The sequence below is a fragment of the Nycticebus coucang genome, chromosome 3, assembly GCF_027406575.1.
Source record: "Nycticebus coucang isolate mNycCou1 chromosome 3, mNycCou1.pri, whole genome shotgun sequence".
In the NCBI taxonomy this organism is placed as follows: Eukaryota; Metazoa; Chordata; class Mammalia; order Primates; family Lorisidae; genus Nycticebus; species Nycticebus coucang.
This window is the reverse complement of record NC_069782.1, coordinates 61880659-61903865: the sequence shown is the minus strand read 5'-3', so window position 1 is coordinate 61903865 and position 23207 is coordinate 61880659. Positions and strand designations below refer to the sequence as shown.

The following is a 23207-nucleotide window of genomic DNA, read 5'->3' as shown; positions in this document are numbered from 1 at the left end:
GAAACTCGATTTTAATTTCTTGAAGCCAGTATTTCCAACTAGTTTATAGGTTGGCAAACTGTGGCCTTGCAACCAGTCATCTTATGTTTGTAAATAAAATTTTATTGGAACACACCCCCTACTTCATTTGTGCAAGATGGGAGGCTGATTTACACTACAAAAGTTGAGTAGTGGAGAGTTGTTGGTTATAGACCGCATGGCATATGCAAAGCCTAAAATATTTACTATATGCTCCTTTACATAAAATGTTTGTCCTACTTCCCCTTCTCCCTAAGGTGGTAGATGAACCAGCCAGAACCTCATAGAACTTATATTATAGTGGGGGATAGTAACAATAAATAGAATAAATAAAGAAACATATATAGTTAGTTATTTGAGAAAAGAGACGGGACCCATGGGAGCAACAGGATTGTTCTGAGAAGAGGCAGCCAGGGCTACCCAAGGGAAGATTAGAGTCAGGCCCTTTTATTCATTCAACAAGTAATCATATTAGTGAGCAGTGATTAAATTGTTCCTATGTGCCAGAAAATGATCTAAGTATTTTTGTAATGCTAACTCATTAAATCTTAAACATCACATCCTGAAAAAGAATAGGAAGAGAGATTGGAGGAACCTCAGCAACCTCAGCAGCAGCAGGAAATACTCAGAGGTCCAATCCACAGAAACACATCAATAACTAAAATCAAATTTTCCGGAAACGATACTTGAAGCAATGCATTCTGGCATTTTCTGTTCTCTTTCATTTAAGTTAAAATGTTGATAGTGATTTGCTAAATTGATTTCACCATTTTCTAATGAGTTACTTCTCAAAGATTTTCATGTGAGGGAGTCTTAATCTCCAGCAGTCCAAAATAATTAATCTTTTTGATTCCATTATTAATTTAGTTTTATTTTATTTTTTTTCATTTTTTCCCCATTATTAATTTAGACAAAAATATTTGTTAAGTGCCTACTATTTGCTAGATTCTAGAGACACAGATAAAACTGATATAATTCTTACACCAATAGGAAAAGTGAGATAATAGTGACTTGGGGGGAGAGTGGGTGAGGCTTATCTTAGAGCAGCCAAGAATGACCTCTCTAGGGTGACCAACCATCCTGGTTGGTCCAAAACTGAGGGGTTTCCCAGGACAGAGAATTTCACTGCTAAGACTGGGAAATTCTCAGACAAAGCAGGAAGAGTTGGTCACTCAGGATCTCTCTGAGATGACATTTGGGCCAATATAATGAGGAATGAGGGAAGACAATTTTGAATTCAAAATCTTTGGCATGAAAATTCTTGTCAGAGAAACAGAAAGGAGGTCCTTGGACATGGCTGGAGCAGAGTGAAGTGTGGAGAGTAAGTCAGAGGATAGTGATGATCATTTCAGTGGAGGCCTCATTGGCCATGAGGAAGAGTCTTGATCAGATAGGGGAGCAGGTAGAGGGTTATAGGTGGGAGGAACATGTAAATGTAATCTGATTTGTGATTTTAAAAGCTCAGTTGAGCCAATGCATGGGGAATGAATTACAGGAGACAGAAGGTCAGAGACAGAACCTGGAAGTCTGTCCCCAGTTCTCTTGGACTGGAAAGTATGGCAGATTGGATTTGGGATCTGGCCGTGGAGCTGGATGTGAGTGGATGGGTTAGGGTACATTCTGGAGAACTTTCCACTGGACTAGATGCAGGGAGTGAGAGATGAAGTTTTAGGGCAAAACTAGAACACTTGTTTTATTTTTATTTTATTTTATTTGAGACAGTCTCACTATGTTGCCCTCAAGAGAGTGCCGTGGTGACACAGCTTACAGCAACCTCAAACTCATAGGCTTAAGGGATTCTCTTGCCTCAGCCTCCCAAGTAGTTGAGATTACAGGCGCCCATCACAATGCCCTGCTATTTTTTGTTGCAGTTGTCATCTTTGTTTAGCTGGTCTGGGCTGGGTTCGAACTCCCTATCCTCAGTGTATATCTCTGGCACTGTAACCACTGTGCTACAGGTGCTGAGCCCAGAACACTTGTTTTAGAAATGTGAATTTGTCCTTGTGTGGTGCATGTGACAGGAAACAATTGAGCACAACGTGAAAGTTTTTGCTTTGTTTATGTGCAGTTTTTGTCTGCAAGAAACACTAGGTGAATACAGAAAACTATACCTGTCTGGAATACACAAAATATGCATATGCACACATCTCAAACACCTACCATCAACCACACTTCCTGATGTGTTGTGAGGAATATCCATCCACATCTAGCATTACAAGTTCTGTATGTTCTCAGATGTCCTACCTTTTACCTCCTCATAATAACTTGTAAGCTGCACCCTCCAATATCCATGCCCTCAAGCAAATTTAGGCCTTTTCAAAGCAGCGTCGTATGGAAGGAACAAATGAAATAGAAAATAAAAAATAGAGATAATCAACAAAACCACAAGTTGATTCTTTGAAAAAAAAAAGTTGACAAACTTTTAACTAGACTGACCAAGAAAGACAGAAGACTCAAATTACTAAAATCAGAAATCAAAGAAAGGACAACACTACCAATCTTATGGGAATAAAAAGGATGATAAGGCAATATTATGAAAGTTTATATGTCAACAAATTAGATAATCTAAATGAGAACTAATAAGTATCAAATAACCTAAAAGAAATGGACAACTTCCCAGAAAGACACAAACTACCAAAACTGATTCAAGACGAAATAGAAAATCTTTCTACATTGACTCTGGTTAAAGAAAAAAATAAAAAAGAAATAGAAAATCTGAATAAACTTACAACAAGTAAGAAATTGATATTTTGGTTCGGTGCCTGTAGCTCAAGAGGCTAAGGCACCAGCCACATACACCAGAACTGGCGGGTTCAAATTCAACCCGGGCCCACCAAACAGCAATGACAACTACAACCAAAAAAAAAAAAAAAAATACCTGGGCATTGTGGTGGGTGCCTGTAGTCCTAGGTACTTGGGAGGCAGAGGCAGGAGAATCGCTTGAGCCCAGGAGTTGGAGGTTGCTGTGAGCTGTGATACTACAGCACTCTACCCAGCGTGACAGCTTGAGGCTCTGTCTCAAAAAAAAAAAAAAGAAATTGATTTTTTTATATATTGGCTCAGTGCTAAGGCACCAGCCACATACAACGGGCTGGCAGGTTCAAACCCAGCCCAGGTCTCCCAAACAACAATGACAACTGCAATTTAAAAAATAAAAAATAGCTGGGCATTGTGGCAGGCACCTGTAGTCCCAGGTACTTGGGAGGCTGAGGCAAGAGAAGCGCATTCTATTGAAGGTGACATAATGAGACTGTCTCAAAAAAAAAAGAAAGAAAGAAAAGAAAAGAAAAAAGAAATTGAATAGCAATCAGGTCACAAGGACTCCATTCTCATTAATGGGATTAGTGCCCTTATAAAAGAGGCTTAAGGGAGCCTGTTTGCCCCTGTTGCCATGTAAGAATCCACAGAAGGTGCCATCTAGGAAGAAGAGGCCTTCAACAGACACCAGATTTCCTGCTGCCTTGATTTTGAACTTCCCAGCCTCCAAAGACCATGAGCAACAAATTTCTTTTGTTTATAAATTTCCCTGCCTAAGGTATTTTTGTTATGGAAGCCCAAATGGACTAAAACATTAGTCTAAGAAACACATATTTTCCCAAACACACTTGGTGTTTCCAAGCTCATCTCAATTGGGGAGCAACTTGCCTTTGCTCAGCTGCAGAAAGCTCTCACTTCGCATCCAATGGTTCCCAGCAGGTGGCAGGCACCATGAACTCCCTGCTCTTAAGCGGTCTTATTAGAGAACTTGAAGTCCTCTTCACCAGGATCTGGGTAATGTATAATCAGACTTGTTCCCAAACCCATCCCTCAGCACCTCACAAGTTCTCTTCCAAAGCATTTTTTTCTAAAAGTCCCCTCCCAATCATCTTTATACTCTCCTATTGAGCAAGAAGTCTTTAGATTTGGGAACTTCTGTCTAAATTATTACCTCTAAAATTCTTCCAAGCAGATTGCCACCTCACTGGGGAATTCTACAATCACTGTGTCTACCCTAGTTGAACTTTCAGCTTTGCACCCCATTTCATTTGCCTTCCTGTGAATTGCCTTTACCTCAACCACCCATCTATGTAAATCCCATTAAAGAGCAGTTTTCTGTCAATATACAGAAGTACCCCCATCATCTAGGAATTCTGCTTCCCCAGGGGATATTTGGTGGTATGGGGGTGCTCTTGGTGTGGAGTAGGTGGAGGCCAGAGACCCTGCTTGGCACCCTGCAGTATGGGGCTGTATCACCCACCCTGAAGCTGATACAGCCCCAAATGTCCACAGTGCTGAGGTTAAGAAACCCCTACATTAATTATTTTTTTGGGGGGAGACCAAGTTAGGTTTCTAGATCACACTATAAGCCAAAATAAATTCACAACGGGTCAGATGTTATTATATAGACTAGGGTTAGTTCCCCACCTCCTAGAATTTACCTCCTCTCTCCCTCCCACTTAGTATATGGATTTAAATGGGTGCAGCCTTTTAGGAATTCAGCAGGGCAGATGATTATGGGACAGAGTCTCTTGCGGGAGTCTCACCTGGGGGTGATTCTGCACCTCTTAGGGACCCTTGTGATGTCTGGAGACATTCGGGGCTATTATGAGCAGGGCTGGCATCTCCTGGTATGGAGTGGGTGGGGTCAGGAGCACTGCTCAACAGCTTGCAGTCCCAGAACAGCCTCACCTAGGGAATGATCCAGTCCCAGATGTCAGTGGTGGTAAGGTAGAGAGAACTAATTAGACTTAGTTCTTCCTGAGTAAATGATTATTGAAGGAACGGATGATGAAATGTCAAGTCAGCACGTACAGGCTTCTTGCCCAAATGTCTATTAAATTTTATTTTAATTGTGATGAAATATATATAACATAAAATTCACCATCTTAACCATTTTTAAGTGCACAGTTCAGTGGCATTAAGTACATTCACATTATTGGGCAACCATCACCACCCTCCATCTCCAGAACTTTCTCATCTTCCCAAACTGAAACTCTGTCTCCATGAGACACTAACTCTCCATCCCTCCCCCAGCTCCTGGCACCCACTTTCTACTTTTTGTCTCTGTAGACTTAATTATTCTGCAGAACTCATATATTTGTCCATTTGTGACTGGTTTCTTTCTTAGCATAATGTCTTCAAGTTCATCTAATTTGCAGCATGTGTCAGGATTTCCTTTTATTCCACCGTATGGATGGGCCACGTTGTGTTTATCCATCCATCCACCCATGGACACTTGGGCCATTTCCACCTCTCGTCTATCGTAAATCATGCTGCTATGAACAGGATGTACAAAAATCTCTTTGAGATCCTGCTTTCAATTCTTTGCTTGCCCAATTCTCTTAAGGCTAGGTGGGCAGAAAAATCAAGGAAACTCTTCCACTGGGGGGAATGTAGAGGAAAAAGAATGCAATTCCAAGCATATATGAAGAGTGTCAAGCCTCCAGTTATAATCCAGGAAAGAGATGTAAGGGTTTCTCTGAGATTCATCCTTAACTTTTCATGGAAGTTCTGAGATTTCCTGCTCAGTTATTATATATTATGCGAGGGCAGCAAGAAACAGGTGTAAATTTCCTGCAGGAAATTTCTGCTTGGACTTACACTTTGGTCACTGGTAGCTTCCCAGTACCCCTATTGTGGCCCAAATAAAGTCAAAGAAATCCCATGTTCCCCTAGCCCAGGATGCTCAGGGCAGACAGGAAGGAGAGAATTAGCCTTAGATTCTGAACAGATGGAGGAAAGGCTGATAGTGCCTATGGACACTCTGCTCCAGTACGTTCCAGAAAGGAGGTATTGCCTGCTTAAAGAAGCCCCTGGAGGAGGCTCGGTGCCTGCCACATACACCTGAGCTGGTGGGTTCCAATCCAGCCCGGGCCCGCCAAACAACAATGACAGCTGCAACCAAAAAAAATAGCCGGGCGTTGTAATGGGCGCCTGTAGTCCCAGCTACTTGGGAGGCAGAGGCAGGAGAATCACTTGAGCCCAGGAGTTGGAGTTTGCTGTGAGCTATGATGCCACAGCACTCCACCCAGGGCGACAGCTTGAGGCTCTGTCTCAAAAGAAAAAAAAGAGAGAAAAAAAAGAAGCCATTGGAGGGCCAGGCACGGTGGCTCATGCCTGTAATCCTAGCACTCTGGGAGGCTGAGGCCCATGTATCGCTTGAGCTCAGAAGTCAAGAACAGCCTGAGCAAGAGCAAGACACCATCTTTATTCAAAATAGAAAAACTATGCTAGGTGTAGTGGCACTAGCCTGTAGTCTCAGCTATTCAAGAGGCTGAGGCAGGAGGATTGCTTGAGCCCAGGAGTACAAGGTTGCTGTGAGCTATGATGCCACAACACTCCACCCAGGGCAACAGAGTAAGACTGTGTTGGAAAAATTTAAAAAGCTGCTTGAACTATTTTGGAAGACCATCTTTGGAGGATCTTGGGCACAGCTTAGAGGGAAGATGGCGGAGCTAACATCACAGAGGAGGAACCATCAGGGGTGGAAAACTGAGTGGAGGTGGAAGGAAGGCAACATCATGGTTGTCTGGCCTCTTAACCTAAGGTTCAAGGCAAGTGACACCAAGGAGGACTCACTCACAGGGTGGCAAGTTCACCCTGGTTTCCTTCAGACTTGTCCTGCTTTTAAAACTGAAAGTCCTAGTTCCTCAAATAAAGTAAACCATGCAACTACCATGGAACTCAACAATTCCACTCCAAGGTGTACATTCAGTGGAACTGAAAACACACGTTTGCACAAAGGCCTGCAATACTGTTCGTAACAGTATTAGTTGTAATAGCCTCAAAGTGGAAATGATCCCAGTGTCCATCTGTGGATGAATGGATAAACAAAATGTAATATATTTGTACAATTAAATATTATTTGGCTGTGAAAAGGTTGAAGTACTAACACAAGTTACAACATGGATGAACCTTAAAAACATCAGGCTCAGCAAGAAAAGCCAGACACAGAAGGCCACACAGTGTGTAATTCTACTGATTTATTTTTACATTCTTATCTATTTATTTATTTAAAGAGATGAGATCTCTCCCTGTTGCTCAGACTGGAGTGCAATGGCTATTCATAGACATGATTATAACATGTTATAGCCTTGAATTCCTGGTCTCAAGCAATCTTCCTGCCTCAGCCTCCCAAGCAGGGAGTTGAGAATACGGGTGCCTGCCACAATATCCAGCCCGTAATTCCACTTATATGAAATGTCCAGAATGGGAAACCCCAGAGACAGAAAGCATATTAGCAGCCCCCGGGGGCTGGGCTAAAGGTGGAATGGGAAAGGACTGATAATGAGGACAGCATTTTCCTCGGGGGTAATGAAATGTTCTGGAGCTGGAAAATGGTGATAGTTGCACAATTCTTTAAATACATTTAAAACCATTGAATTATATACTTTAAAATGGTGAAACAGATATTATGTGAATTATATCTGAGTAACATATATTTTTTGGAGACAAGGTTTCACTCTGTTACCCAGGCTAGAGTACCATGGCATCATCATAGCTCACTGCAACCTCAAACTCCTGTGCTCAAGTGATCCTCCTACCTCAGCCTCCCCACTAGCTGGGACTACAGGCGCCCATTACAACGCCCGGCTATTTTTTTTGGTTGCAGCTGTCATTGTTGTTTGGCGGGCCCGGGCTGGATTGGAACCCACCAGCTCAGGTGTATGTGGCAGGCACCGAGCCTCCTCCAGGGGCTTCTTTAAGCAGGCAATACCTCCTTTCTGGAATGTACTGGAGCAGAGTGTCCATAGGCACTATCAGCCTTTCCTCCATCTGTTCAGAATCTGAGGCTAATTCTCTCCTTCCTGTCTGCCCTGAGCATCCTGGGCTAGGGGAACATGGAATTTCTTTGACTTTATTTGGGCCACAATAGGGGTACTGGGAAGCTACCAGTGACCAAAGTGTAAGTCCAAGCAGAAATTTCCTGCAGGAAATTTACACCTGTTTCTTGCTGCCTAGCTGGGACTACAGCATCTCACTCTGTCATCTAGGCTAGAATGCCATGGTGTGATCAAAACTCACAGCAACTTCAAACTCCTGGGCTCAAGCCATCCTCCTGCCTCAGCCTCTCCAGTAGCTGGGACTGCAGGCATGCATCACCACACCTGGCTAATTTTTCCTATTTTGTGTAGAGACAGGGTCTTGCTCTTGCTCAGACTTGTCTTGAACTCATGGCCTCAAGCAATCCTCCCAAACACACTATCTTTTGAAGTCAATATGCAAACATTTATTGAGGTCTTACTATGTGCCAGGTGATTTCTCCATCATTTTATCAATAAAAACTCATTTAATCTTCATAATTCTGACATTATTAGTCCCATTTTACATATAAGGGAACTTAGTGTATTCATTATCTATTGCCCCCAAATGTAGCAGCTTAAAATGAGCTTTGTTATCTCATGTCATTTCTGTTGGTCAGGAATCTGGGTGCAGTTTAGGTGGGTGTTTCTAGCTCAAGGTCTCTGATGAGATTGGGCCAAACTGTCAGCTGGGGTTGCAGTCTCATCCAAAGGGTCAACTGAGGAAACATTCACACTTTCTCCCTTCCTTCTGCTTGGGTCCAAGAGTTTGAGATTGCTGTGAGCTGTGATGCCACAGCACTCTACCCAGGGGCACAAAGTGAGACTCTGGCTCAAAAAACAAAACAAAACAACAACAACAAAAACCTTTTAATTAGAAGGAAGCCCATCTGGAAGGAAAAAAAAATTTACAACCACTGAGGGCAAATCCTCTCAAGGAGATCAGGAAGGCTCCTGGGGTGCAGGGTTGGAATATTAATAGAATGGCTGTGCCAATTTCTGTGTTGGCTGCACATGCAAGGAACAAAGAAAGGAAAGAGGGAAAAGGAAAATGGGGTGGGGGGGGAGAAGAGTTTGGAGAAAAAATAAAAGGAGTGAAGAATGAGAAAGAAAGAAGTTTTTAAAAAGAAAACAGGAAGAGAAACAAAAAGTTTCAGCAACAAGAGCTGTTAAGTACAGGCAGTCCTGGGTTAGGGACAACCCCAGTTAGGGCGCCCTGTACTTCGGAGCGGGCTCCCGAGGCTCCCCATCAGGGTAATTTATTATTAAATGATTAAATTGATAACTTGGGAGCTAGTTTCTCCCACATATGTAAACAGACGTGCACGGCTTGAGGCTTCTCAGCAGCTGACAGAAAGACAAGGGCACCAAGAATCAAAGGATACAGAGCCAACAAAGTTCACAAGACTCCGCTAAAGCCTTTCATCTCACTGAAGCAGGATTTGCATTCACTGCACTGTTAGAACATCAGCTGCTACGAGGTTATTTATGATGAAAAAAAGAAAAAGGCTGTGCCAACAACCCTAGATGCCTTTTTTTCAAGAAACTCATTTCGGTGGAAAGCTCCCTCCATTTCAGCGACAGAATCAACTCCTGTCCACCACTCCATCCTCTCCAGCACTTCCATCATCATCTTCTGAATAATGTCAGTCTGCCTTCCTGCCTCACAAATGCCTTTCCAGCAAGCATCGATGCAACGTTAGGTGAGTGGAAACCTTTCGTTTCTTTCCTGAAATTTCTCCTATCTCCTCTGTAAACTTTTTGTATGTTTGTTTTTATGTTCTATTTGTTTGAATTAAAAGCGCACATAGTTTATATGACTTATTATTACAGCACAGAGGAATTGCCATTATTATAGTAATGCACTGTATTCTTAACACATATGAGCCATTATATATTGCTATTATTACTATTATTACTGTATATGCACTGTTCAGCAGGGATCTGAGTTACGTATAAATGTGACCTAAAGACATTCTCAGGAATTTGTCTGTAACCAAGGGACCACTGGCATATTGGCTGCCTACTTTACAAAATTGAACATTCTTAGCTGAATTACACCAAGTTAGTTGCGATGGTAACAATAGAGCTTTGATTAGTCTTGGGTCTGTGTGTGAACACTAGAGTATTTTCAGAAATGATACAAAGATCTACCAGGAAGGATAATGAGGGCTTTGCGTTCATGTATGTCTTTATAAATGACACGAGTCTTATTCATTTTCTTTTGAGTATGTCACCATGTGAGCTCTAGCACTTTTATTATCATTTGGAAAAAATCACAAACAGGTAAAGGAATAGGACATATGGGCACATTGGGCAATCCTCTGTATTTTCTTGGAAACTTCCTTGTATTTTTTTTACCCAGGCTGCTATTGTTTCACAATAGTCATTTTTTATTTTAAAGAAAGCACATCCTTACATAGGTGAGGTTGAAAATTATGCATTCTTTCTTACAGCCATAATGAGCTTAATGGACCCACTTTGGAGACTCTGAACACATGCCCTGACCTTTAAAGACACAGATGGAATAAAATTCCTGAAGTTAAAGCTTTTGCGAATTCTACTTTTATCCTAAAACTTCAGTTTATGATGTGGTCAAACAGAGGGGAAACAAAATAATTAAATAATTAAATTCAACCTATATCAGGATGTATTTATTTTATCCTGTGAGAACAGGCAATAAAGATATTAATAAATGTGTTGGCTCAGTGCCTGTAGCTCAGTGGTTATGGCGCAGGCCCCATACACCAGGGTGGGTTCAAACCTGGCCCAGGCCTGCCAAACAACAATGACAACTACAACCAAAAAATAGCCAGGCGTTGTGACAGGTGCCTGTAGTCCCAGCTACTTGGGAGTCTGCAGCAAGAGAATCACTTAAGCCCAAGAGTTTGAGGTTGCTGTGAGCTGTGACCCCATGGCACTCTACCAAGGGTGACATAGTGAGACTCCATCTCAATAATAAAAAAATGTGAATATATATAAAAAAATTTAAAAAATGTGAATATATGGACAAAAATGCAAAACTCTGAGTTTTGAATATCCCAAGTTGTAAAAGGATTTCTTTTACTATCCCTCAGTCCAGTGTTTCTTAGTTGTTTTTGCCATGAGGTTCATGTAGAAAATGATAACATTGGTATATATTTGTATAAATCTTCTTCATAAAATACTTTCCAAATTTTTTATTTAAAATATATTTTTATGTATAGATATATTTATTTTTTTAATTTCAGATTAAGATGAAGGTTCAAACGATTAACTTACAATGTTCGCATTTGTTAATGTAAGGTCCCTGTTGTAGTTGTGTCTTGAACCCAGGAGGTGTGCCATATGTGCTTACACTGTGCCTAGGTGGAGCACACCTATCCCTCTCCCCCTCCTTTCTTGCCCCTCACCTCCACTTGAATTGAATTGAATTTTTCTCTTGTGTGGGCATGAATTAGTTCCTCTACTGGCTTCATATTACGGTAGTATTGATTGGATACTGGCTTTTCCATTCTTGTGATTCTTCACTAAGAAGAATGTATCTTTTTCAAATTTTTAATAAGGAACCTGATCTTTCTTGCCTGAACATAACTTTTTTTTTTTTTGAGACAGAGTCTCACTTTGTCACCCTCCGGAGAATATGTGGTATCATAGCTCACAGCAACCTTAAGCGATCCTCTTGCCTCAACCTCCTAAGTAGCTGGGACTACAGATGCTGGCCACAACACCCGGCTATTTTTAGATAGGGGGTCTCACTCTTGCTCAAGCAATTCACCCCCCTTGGCCTCCCAGAGTGCTAGGATTACAGGCATGAGCCACCACACCCGGCCATGAACATAACTTTTAAAATTAGCTTTTGTGCTTATAATCACTGTATTTGGTGATCAATTTATGAATGAGAAATTTTGCTAATGATCTCTTTAAGTTCCTTTTTAATGTGATAAAACATTTTAAAATATTTTTGTGACTTTTAAAAACTGAGCTGTAACCTACATACATCAAAGTGCACAATTTTTCCATCAAGATGAAACGTGCACAATTTTAATTATTTATGTACATGTGACTTTTCACATATGTGTCAACCCTGTCACCAGCACTTAGATCAAGGTTATAGGATGTTGCCATTCCCACAAAGAAGTCTTTCTGGTCCTTTTCCGGTTAATACTTCCACTCCATTATTCTTTCTGGCTTATATCGCCATATTTATGTTGCTCATTCTTGAACGTCATAATTATGAAAATATGCAATATGCTGTTTCATATCTGGTTTCTTTTATGTAATATCATGTCTGTAATGTTCATCCACGTTGTCTTGAGCATATCATTCCCTTTATTTTTAACATAATTACCAAGTAATATTCCATGATATGAATATACTACCCTGTTTCCCCAAAAATAAGACAGTGTCTTATTTTAAGGTGTGCTCCCAAAGATGCTCTAGGTCTTATTTTCAGGGGACGTCTTATCTTTCCTGTAAGTAGGTCTTATTTTTGGAGGATGTCTTATTTTTGGGGAAACAGGGTACTATTTCCGACTTCTCACTTTCTTTTTCTTTCCTTTCTTTTCTTTCTGTTTATTTTTTTTCTTTTTCTTGAGACAGCGCCTCACTCTGTTGCCCTGGTTACCTGGGTAGAGTGCCATGGCATCATAGCTCACAGCAACCTCAAACTCTTGGGCTCAAGAGATCTGCTTGCCTCAGCCTCTCAAGTAGCTGACACTACAGGCGTGAACCACAATGTCTGGCTAGTTTTTCTAATTTTCTTAGTAGAGACAAGGTCTGACTCTTTCTCAGGCTGGTCTCAAACTCTTGAGCTTAAGGAATCCACACATCTTGGCCTTTCAGAGTGCTGGGATTATAGGCATGAGCCACCATGTCCAGCCAATTTCCTCACTTTCTTGATAGGTACAATTGGCAAGAAACTTTTGTGTACAAATAGGTGATAAGAAATTTAAAACCACTTTTTACAAGCCACTAAGAAATTATGACAGGTGAAATTCTATCTGAAGATCCCAACAGCTCTTCCTCCTTCACAAATACAAGCTTGAAAATCTCTTGTGAATGAATTTTGAACCAGTTTAATATTTTCCTATTGGGTATTTCAAATAATGATGAAGCTTTAATCTCCGTGCATTGTTAGAGCAGTGACGCAGCTGCTGGCTCAGTCCTGGCTGGAAGGGCTCACCAACTGCAAATTCACCAAAGAATCTGATGCACACAAAGATGGAAATTTGGGGCCTTTGCTTGGAGCTGCATCTACCAGGATCCCTGTGGCCTGTCGAAAGTGGTCCTTGGGCTTCCTACCCTCTCCTTGGCACCAGGAACATACATGGCTCTAGTATTTTCTAGTACTAGTACAGGGAAAAGAGAACTCCCTTGTCTGTGGTGGACAATGGGTGTCAGATGTTGCTCAGCATGCTCAAAATCTGTAGGAATCCGAGACACAGCTCCAGCCTCCTACTTCATGTTGGCTACCCTGGCAGGAGCCTTGGATGAGGCCCCTCATGGCTATAGATGACGTACCTGGGAACTGCAGGCCTCTCTGATGTCAGCTGGCCATAACTGCTGTCTTGCCATAGCAATGTTATTTCACACTATCAATGTCCCTTGCATTCTGTCAAATTTGTATCATTTAAAGACCACAAAACATAGCAAGAATTAATTCATTAAAATTTTAAGAGCGAGACGCTGTCTCAAAAAAAATTAATTTTGCATGTTAGTTGAGAGCACACTAATCCCCTTTCTTCCCCCTTGCCCTCCACTTGAGTTTAATTGCGTTTTCCCCTTGTGTGGGCGTGTAGTTGTTTACTGGTTTCATATTAGCATTGAGTACATGGGATACTTTCTTATCCTTTCTTGTGATACTTTGCTAAGGAGAATGTTCTTCAACTCCATTCTGGTTAATATAAAAGATGTAAAGTCTCTTTTCTTTTTAACAACTGAATACTACGCCATGTTATTCATGTACCACAGCTTTTTAATCCATTCATGTGCTGATGGGCTCCTGGGTTGATTCCATATCTTGGCAATTGTGAACTGAGCTGCAATAAACGTTCTAGTGCATATGTCTTTATAGTAAAATGATAGTTTTCTTCTGGGTAGATGCCTAGGAGTGGGATTGTGGAATCAAATGGAAGGTTTACTTTTAGATCTTTGAGGATTCTCCATACTTCTTTCCAAAGAGGTGGCATTAGTTTGCAGTCCCACCAGCAGTATAAAAGTGTTCCCTTTTCTCCACATCCACACCAGCATCTGCAGCTTTGAGACTTTGAGATGTGGGCCATGCTCACTGAGGTTAGGTGATATCTCCGGGTGGTTTTTATTTGCATTTCTCTGATGATTAGGGAGGATGGGCATTTTTTCATATTTTTTTTGGCTATTCATCTGTCTTCTTCGGAGAAGGTTCTCTTCGTATCTCTGCCCAAGGACAAATAGGCACAGTGTAAGGGTATATGGCACACCTCCTGGGTGAGGGACACAATTACAACTTGGACTCTAACAAACGCAAACAGTGTAACCTAATCGTGACCTACCCTCATATTAAGCTGAAATAAAAATAATTAGTCCTCTTCCCCAAATAGATAGGGAAGTTGCAGCTTTAGGGGCCAAGATTTACATATGAGTTCATTGGTTCCAGATCACGGTGCGTTTAAGGGACTTGGGACATGTCAGGAAAAGGTAAGAACACAAGATGGCAGTATTGCACAGCAGGCATGAGGGGCAGCACTTGGTCAGATCTCTGCATGTGGGGGAGGCCCCTTCCCAGGGACTTGTGGTGTGGGGCCACCTCACAGAAGGGAGGAGGAGGGCAAGGGAGCTCATGGGAGAGTAGGGGTTTTTGGGGGTGGGGGTTAGGTGTCTAGGTGATGTCTTTCAGCAGCAAAGTCTGTGAATTAGAAAACTCTGAAGGGCAGCAACAATTTGAGTCCTTTATAGCTTCAGGATTTGTCTTATCTATGGCTAGCAGATGTTGGGTGCAGTTTCGTGGAGTATGCAAAGCAAGAAGATTCTAGGTCAGTGTTTTCAACCATTTTTATCTCACAGCACACTTGAACCTATAGTCAAACTTCTGTGACACACTTAAATTATGTCTAGCAAAAAAAAAGAGAAAAGAGTAAAAAAAAAAAAAAAAAAAAGGAATGTACTGGCTCGGCTCCTGTAGCTCAGCGGCTACACCACATACACCAGAGCTGGAGGGTTTGAATCCAGCTCCCACCTGAAACAACAATGACAACTATAACCTAAAAATAGCCAGGCATTGTGGCAGGTGCCTATATAGAGAGAATCGCTTAAGCCCAAGACTTTGAGGTTGCTGTGAGCTTTAACATCACGGCACTCTATCCAGTGAGACTCTGTCTCAAAAAAAAAAAAAAAAAAATTGGACTTACTATGCTTTGAACTTCTTCCAAAAATAATTTAATTAATGATCTTTAAAAGTCTCCAAGGCACACCAGATTCTCTCCTGGCACATGGGTTGAAAATCACTGTTCTAACTGGTTAAAAATATGCTTATGCATGCTATATTTATAGCCATTAGAAGTGTGAGAATTTGAGTTTGGTGCTGGTGGGCTTCAAACAAAAAGGTCCCTGCCTGCAGTGGACAAATAAATAAGATAGGGCAGATAGAAGCCATGTTTGGGCCATTTTGTATAATCAATGCCAACCAATTTTTTAAACCTTTCTTTCTTCTACACATGCGCTATCCAGTATGGTAGGCTACAAGTTCCATGCAGGCAGTCAGCACTCAAAACATGGCCAAACTGAGATGGGCAACTACCCAAAGTACACCAGATTTACAGCATTTAGGGTGAGAGAAAGAATGCAAAATATCCTATTGATGTTTTCTATTTTGATTACATGTTGAAATTATAATATAGAGGATAAAAGAGGTAAAATAAAATGTACTGTTAAGATTAAGGTCGACCCATGAATGGATTAATAAATTGTGGTATATGTATACCATGGAATACTATGCAGCATTAAAAAATGGAGACTTTTTTTATGTTTACATGGATGGAGCTGGAAAATATTATTCTTAGTAAAGTATCTCAGGAATGGAAAAAAAAATCCAGTATACTCAGTACTACTGTGAAACCAATTTAGAATCACTCACACTTGCATATGAAGAATGAAACACAACTATAGCCTAGGATGAAGGAGGGAAGGGGAGGAACAAGGGAGGGGACAAGGGTGGGTTAACAGAGGGAGGGATAGTAGGGCGCACCACATCCATGGAGCATATTGCAAGTACAAGTTGGATTTATCAGGTGTAGAACACAAATGTCTTAATGCTGTAATTGGGTAAATGAGGTGAAAGTTATGTTGATTACTAGGATGTAAGCACTCCAATTTGTACTAATAATCAACACATCAAATCCCATAATGGCATAAATGTATTTACGATCTATGTACAAATGACTTAATAAAAAAAAAAAAAAGAAAGAAAGAAAAAGATTAAGGTTCGCATCCATAGCTCAGTGGTTAGGGCACCGGCCACATACACTGGAGCTGGTGGGTTTGAGCCCAGCCCAGGGCCTGCCAAACAACAATGACACTACAAAAAAAAAAAAAAAAGCCAGGCATTGTGGCAGGCACCTGTACTTGAGAGGCTAAAGCAAGAGAATTGCTTAAGCCGAAGAGTTGGAGGTTGCTATGAGCTGTAATACCACAGCACTCTATCCAGGGCAACAACTTGAAACTCTGTCTCAAAATAAACAAAGTAGTTGGTATAGTGGCTCAGCCCATAATCCATTATAAGTTGATTGCCTGAACTCACAGGTTTGAAACTAGACTGAGCCAGAGCAAGACCTCGTCTCTAAAAACTAGCCAGGCGGCGCCTGTGGCTCAGTCGGTAAGGCGCCGGCCCCATATACCAAGGGTGGTGGGTTCATACCCGGCCCCGGCCAAATTGCAACCAAAAAAAAAAAATAGCCGGGCGTTGTGGCGGGCGCCTGTAGTCCCAGCTACTCGGGAGGCTGAGGCAAGAGAATCGCTTGGGCCCAGGAGTTGGAGGTTGCTGTGAGCTGTGTGATGCCACAGCACTCTACCGAGGGCCATAAAGTGAGACTCTGTCTCTACAAAAAAAAAAAAAAAAAAAAACTAGCCAGGCATTGTGGCAGACTCCTGTAGTTCCAGTTACTTGGGAGGCTGAGACAAGAGAATTGCTTAAGCCCAAGAGTTTGAGGTTGCTGTGAGCTGTGATGCCACCACTCTCTACCCAGGGTGACATACTGAGACTTTGTCTTAAAAAATATATAAAATAAAATTAAGATTAAGACTTTATTTTTGGGGCGGCGCCTGTGGCTCAAGGAGTAGGGCGCTGGTCCCATATGCCGGAGGTGGCGGGTTCAAACCCAGCCCCGGCCAAAAAAATAAATAAATAATAAAAAAAATAAAAAAATAAAAAAAAAGACTTTATTTTTGTTTCATGTTTGTGATCAGTTTAGGTGTATATGTAATATAAAAGAGGTTTTCCAAGAATGAGGTTTCAATTGAAAAGATTTCCTTTTTTTTTTTTTTTTTTTGTGAGACAGGGTCTTGCTCTGTTATCCAGGCTGGAGTGCAGTGGCATCATCGTAGCTCACTGCACTCTCCTACTCCTGAGCTCAAGTGATTCTCCCGGCTCAGCCTCCTGAGTAGCTGGGACTATAGGTGCACACTAGGGCAACACAGCAAGACTGCGTCCTCTATAAAAAAATGTAAAAAATTAGCCGGGAGTGGTGGTACACACCTGAATTCCTAACTACTCTAGAGGCCGAGGCAGGATTGCTTGAGCCCAGGAGGCTGCAGTGAGCTCTGATCACATCACTGCACTCAAGCCTAGGTGACAATGACAAGGTCCCTTTTTCTAAAAATAACAATAATGTGAGCCACAAATATTATATTTTCTAATAGCACATAAATAAAAGAAACAGGTGAAATTAGTTTTAATAATCTATTTTATTTAACTTAATGTAGCTAAAATATCATCAATAAATCTATTTTATTTAACTTAGTGTAGCTAAAATATCATCACTGTGACATATAATTACTAATGAGATATTTTACTTTCTTTTTTTTAAATGCTAAATCTTAAAAATATGATGTGTGTTTTATGCTAACAGCACATCTCAATTCAGATACTAAATTTTTATCAGAAACACTTAATCTGAATTTAGAGTTCATAGACTTCATAACCATAATTTTGCTATTGTTATGAATCATAATGTAAATATCTGATATGCAGGATGGTCTAGGCGACCCTTGTGAAAGGGTCATTTGACTCCCAGCGGTTGAGAACCGCTGCTCTAGGAGCTAGTCTTCCTTTGATGTGGGTTGTTATGTGCTAAATTGTGTCCCCTCACCACCATGCTGTCCCAATTTATAGGCTGAAGTTCTAAACCCCTAGTAGCTCAGAATGTGACCTTATTTGGAAATAAGGTCACTGCAGATCCAATAAGTTAAAGTAAGGTCATGAGAGTGGATCCTGATCCAATATGACTGGCGTCCTTATAAAAAAGGGAAATTTCTGGCTGTACACAGTGGTTCATGCCTGTAATCCCAGCACTCTGGGAGGCCAAGGCCTCCTCACTTGAGGTCAAGAGTTCAAGAACAGCCTGAGCAAGAGTGAGACTCCATCTCTACTAAAAATAGAAGAAGTAGCTGGGCGAGGTGCAGGTGACTGTAGTCCCAGCTACTCAGGAGACTGAGCAGGAGGATTGATTGAGCCCAGGAGTTTGAGGTTGCAGTGAGCTATGACGACGCCACTGCACTACAGCCTGAGGCAATAGAATGAGACTCTGTCTCAAAAAATAGAGGAGGATTTAGACACAGACACAGAGGAGGAGTCCACGTGAAGATGAAGGCAGAGATTGGAGTAATGCACCTACAAGCCAAGGAATGCCAGAGATTGCTTGCATTCATCAGAAAATAAACATTCTTCCTCGTGTTCTCAGGGTCCCTCCTGAGACTCTGCTGACACCTGAATTTCAGACTTCTGACCTCAGGATCATGAAAAAGCACATCGCTGTTGTTACAGCCACTCAGCCTGGGGCACTTTGTTGTGACCAACCTAGCACTAATACACTGGTCACCCTAGTGTCTGCTGATGACCATGTGAGCCTACTGCATCACTGGTCTTCCTACCAGCCTGGTGCCAGCACTTTTAAGAACCCATATATCAGGTCCATATCTTGTCAAGGGGAAAAGAATAGTAGGTGGATGTGCAATTTTCTTCCAATACAGCTGCCTCCTCTGCCATTTCCAGCTGCTCCCTCTCTAGTAGACCAGGTTCAGTTGAACAAACTCAAGATCACTCCCACACCTCACACACACATTCTCTCTTGGAGGCCAGTTTTCTGATCTCCTCCACTCACATAACTCACCTACCATTTTCATGATTCTCCAGATCTCTTAAGCAGGAAGTAAGTCTTATGCTAAAGATCAGGGCTCAGTTTCCCCTACAGACTACAGCATGGTGAATCATGTACTAGCTCTTACATCTTCTCCCTGGGAGTAACAGGTATCAGTCACTTCTTATGTTTCATTGGCCAAAGCATATGTCATCCACTGCATACCTTTAAAAAAAAAAAAACCCTGTCAATAATATAGAACTCTAGCAAATGATTCATATGCAAAAGTGTTTAAGGGTGAAATGGGTGGATAGTTTTAGCTTGCTCTAAAATGCATCAAAAAATAAGATGAAGCAATGGATGTAAGGACAGCCAGATAGATACATGCTAAAGCAAATACAGAAGACTGCCAGCAGTTATAGAATTTAGGTCATGGGTGAGAGGGAGGTTGATATATGATCCTACTGGCTGTCGTGGATGCTTTAAAAGTTTCATTAAAAATTGTTGAAAGGGGGCCGGGTGTGGTGGCTCACTCCTGTAGTCCCAGCCCTGTGGGAGGCTGAGGCGGGTGGATTTCCTCAGCTCAAAGGTTCGAGACCAGTATGAGCATGAGTGAAACCCGGTCTCTACCAAAAAAAAAAAAAAAAAAAAGCCAGGCTTGTGGCGGGCGCCTGTAATCCCAGGTACTTGGGAGACAAAGGGCAAGAGAATCGCTAAAGGAAGAATGGAAAATAAAATAACTTCAAACTAAGAAGAGTGAAAGCCAGCTGAAATTGAAAGCAAAAAAAAATTTTTTAAAAAAATTGTTGAGAGGGGTTGGGCACAGTGGCTCACACCTGTAATCCTGGTATTCTAAGAGGCCTAGGGAGGAGGATCTCTTGAACCCAGGAATTTGAGACCAGCTAGGACAATATAGCCAGACTCTATAAAAAATACAAAATTTAACTGAGTGTGGTGGCAGGCGCACGTAGTTTCAGCTACATAAGAGACTAAGGCAGGAGGATCGCTTGAGCCCAAGAGTTTGAGGCTGCAGTGAGCTATGATGACTCCACTGCACTCTAACCTGGGTGACAGAGGGAGACTTTGTCTCAGAAAAAAAAAAAAATTGTTAAGAGGATAATGAAAAAATAAATATAAGAGGGAAAACTTGACTTAATCAATATTGACCATGTAACGTCACACAAAGAGTAGGATTAATTCAACTCCCAGCACCTTTGGTCCAAAAAGATACCATTACCACCCCCAATGAGATAAATAATAACATTTGTGCTCAACCCTCGTGACTGTTTGCAGTTGCTCCCAGGCTGTGGACCATCCATCGAAATGGAGAAGTCCTTCTGAGGCTATCAAAATATGGACCAGGCCATGAGGCTCCGATGACCATCCCTGAATTATTTCGAGATTCTGTCAGCTGGTTTGGGACACATCCAGCCCTTGCATCCAAAAACGGCAACAAGTGGGAAATCTGAATTTCAGCCAGTACTATGAGGCTTGTTGGAAGGCTGCCAGGTCCTTGCTCAAGGTAAATGTATCATTTGTTCATTCATTTTTTCTCATTTATTCAGAATAGGTAATATGCACATACAAGATTGGACAATTGAGTTTATGAACTCATCCTAGAAAAAGTGCTACACATCTCATTGCTGAATATCACTATGGTCACCTTCAAAGTACTCCTCTTGGGAAGCTATTCACAGAGGCCAGCACATAGTCCACCCTTCAAAGCAATTTGGGAACTCTTCTTTCTGGAATGGCCACCAGAACTATCTTTATACAAGGTCAGACAATTAGGTTTGCAAACTCATCCTAGAAAAAGTGCCTAATAGTCAGACCTCATTTATAATTAGATGTGGTACAAAATGCATAAGGACACCAATACCTCAGTTACAGCTTTGGAAGATCCTGATGAAGACCTAGCAAAGCCACACCCAGACTCCCCACCCATAGGAAGTGCAACAATAACTGCGTGTTTTATGCAGTAGATAATTAATTCAGTACATTATCTCCCATTGTGAAAGGGTATCCCTTGGTGGGATGGTTACAGTTAAGAACCACCCCCTTGGGCTGAGTTTTTTTTTGGTGGCTCCACCCTGACACCATGTTGCTGCGCTGGTTCATCTCTCCTGAAAGGTGGTCCCCTTTAGTTCTTGATTCCTGAGGTTCAAGGTCCCCTTCCTCCCCTAAACCTCAGAGATCTAATTAGAAACAAATCAGTCTATCTACATATTAATAAAAACACTCTGCCTACAAAGAACACAGCCTTTTTGTCACTGAAATATTTGGTAGTTCATTCTAAAGCATCAGCAGGCAGAGGCCTTCCACATGCTTACTCTCCTCTAAAGAATAGCATCATTGTCACCTTCAATCCCATGTCACGAAAAGTTTCAACAAGTTGGAGATACCCAGAACCAAAGGGAGGTTCTCCGACCCCACCTTAGTACCTGAGTTTCTGGTTCATTATCAACCATGTCTTTACATGTACAATTTATCACCACAATCTGATATCACTGTTTGAATGCTTTTGTTATTAAAAATAAAAGTAAATTCACACCTATTAGGATGGTGGCTATTATTTAAAAAAAAAAACAAAGTTTGAGGAAGGACATGAAGAAATAGGGATTCTTGTACACTGCTTTTGGGAATATAAATGATGCAGCAACTATGGGAAACAGTAAAGTGATTCCTCAAAAAGTTAAACAGAATTATCATAGAATCTCGCAATCTTGTGCATATTTGAAAGCAGGGACATGAAGAGATATTTGTACACTTAGGTTCATAACAGCATTATTCACCATAGCCAAAAGGTGGAAGCAACTCATGTCTTGATGGATGAATGAATAAACACAATGGGTCTGTCCACACGATGCAACATGACTCATCCTTAAAGAGGAAGGAAATTGTGACACCTGCCACAATGTGGATGGACTTTGAGGACACTGTCCTCAGTGAAATGAGCCACACACAAAAGGGCACATCCTGTGTGATCCTAGAGTTGGCAGGTCCACAGAGACAGAAAGTAGAAGGTGGGTGCATGGGGAAGGGGCGGGGGTAGGGAGCTGGTGACATAGTTTCAGTTTGGGAAGATGAGAAAGTTCTGGAGATGGAGGGTGGTGACAGTTGTGTGCTTAATGCCACTTTAAAATGGTTAAAATGTGGGTGGCACCTGTGGCCTCAAGGCGTAAGGCGCCAGCCCCATTATACCAGGGGTGGCTGGTTTAAGCCCGGCCCCGGCTAAAACTGCAAAAAAAAAAAAAAAAAAAAAAAGTTAAAACGGTAAATTCCATGTTATATATGTTTTCCTGAAATAAAAAATAAGTAAATGGGGCAGCACCTGTGGTTCAAGGGAGTAGGGCGCCGGCCCCATATACCAGAGGTGGCACGTTCAAACCCAGCCCCGGCCAAAAACTGCAAATAAAATAAAATAAATAAATAAATGAGGTGTTACGTAGAGGGAGGCAAACAAACCTCAAAATAGTCACAAAAATATCATGCCCCATATTGTCAGCTCAGTGCTATTGTCCCCTCCCCCACATGACAGCCTTAAAGCTCTCACATATCTGTGTTTATGTTTTGTTTGTCTGTTTTTTTCCTTCCTCGCTGGGCTTGGAGTGTTTCCATGGAGTTGGCATCCTGGGTTTTAACTCTGTGCAGTGGTTTGTTGCTGCTCTTGGCTCTATCTTAACAGGGTAAGGCTGCTGGCTTGTCCACTGTGAGTACTGGCCAGCTACTTCCCCGGGCCTGGCGGCTCTGGGCTGGTTTAGGTTGAGATGTGCATGGGAATTTCACGTCGAGCCCCAGGTTAGCAGAAGGGATTGACACAGATAACACTTTAGAGATTTCTGCTTATGTGCCAAGCATTGTCCTCTGTGTGCATGCTCCTGTAAAACCTCACAACAGCAACGTAAAATGTTATCCCCTATTTACAGATGAGGAGACTGAGGCCCACACAGCCAGTGTAGCAGCACCAGCCCCCCAACCCAGCTTTAAAAAGAAACACAATAAAAGGGGAACTCCAGGCTGGGCATGGTGATTCACACCTGTAATCCCAGCAGTGTGGGAGGCCAAGGTAGGAAGATAGTTTGAGCTCAGGAATTTGAGA

The 23207-nt window shown here is 41.8% G+C and overlaps 1 protein-coding gene across 1 annotated transcript in view; it reads left to right on the top strand.

The window, feature by feature from the left end:
* The first annotated feature begins 9414 nt into the window (after positions 1–9414).
* The window catches only part of LOC128582277 (long-chain-fatty-acid--CoA ligase ACSBG2-like), an 85514-nt gene continuing 71721 nt past the window's right edge, over positions 9415–23207 (top strand). Inside the window, 4 exon segments of the mRNA XM_053586024.1 lie at positions 9415–9502; positions 20402–20569; positions 20572–20629; positions 22705–22794. Of these exon segments, the coding sequence (XP_053441999.1) occupies positions 20485–20569; positions 20572–20629; positions 22705–22794 (233 nt within the window). The 5' untranslated portion in view covers positions 9415–9502; positions 20402–20484.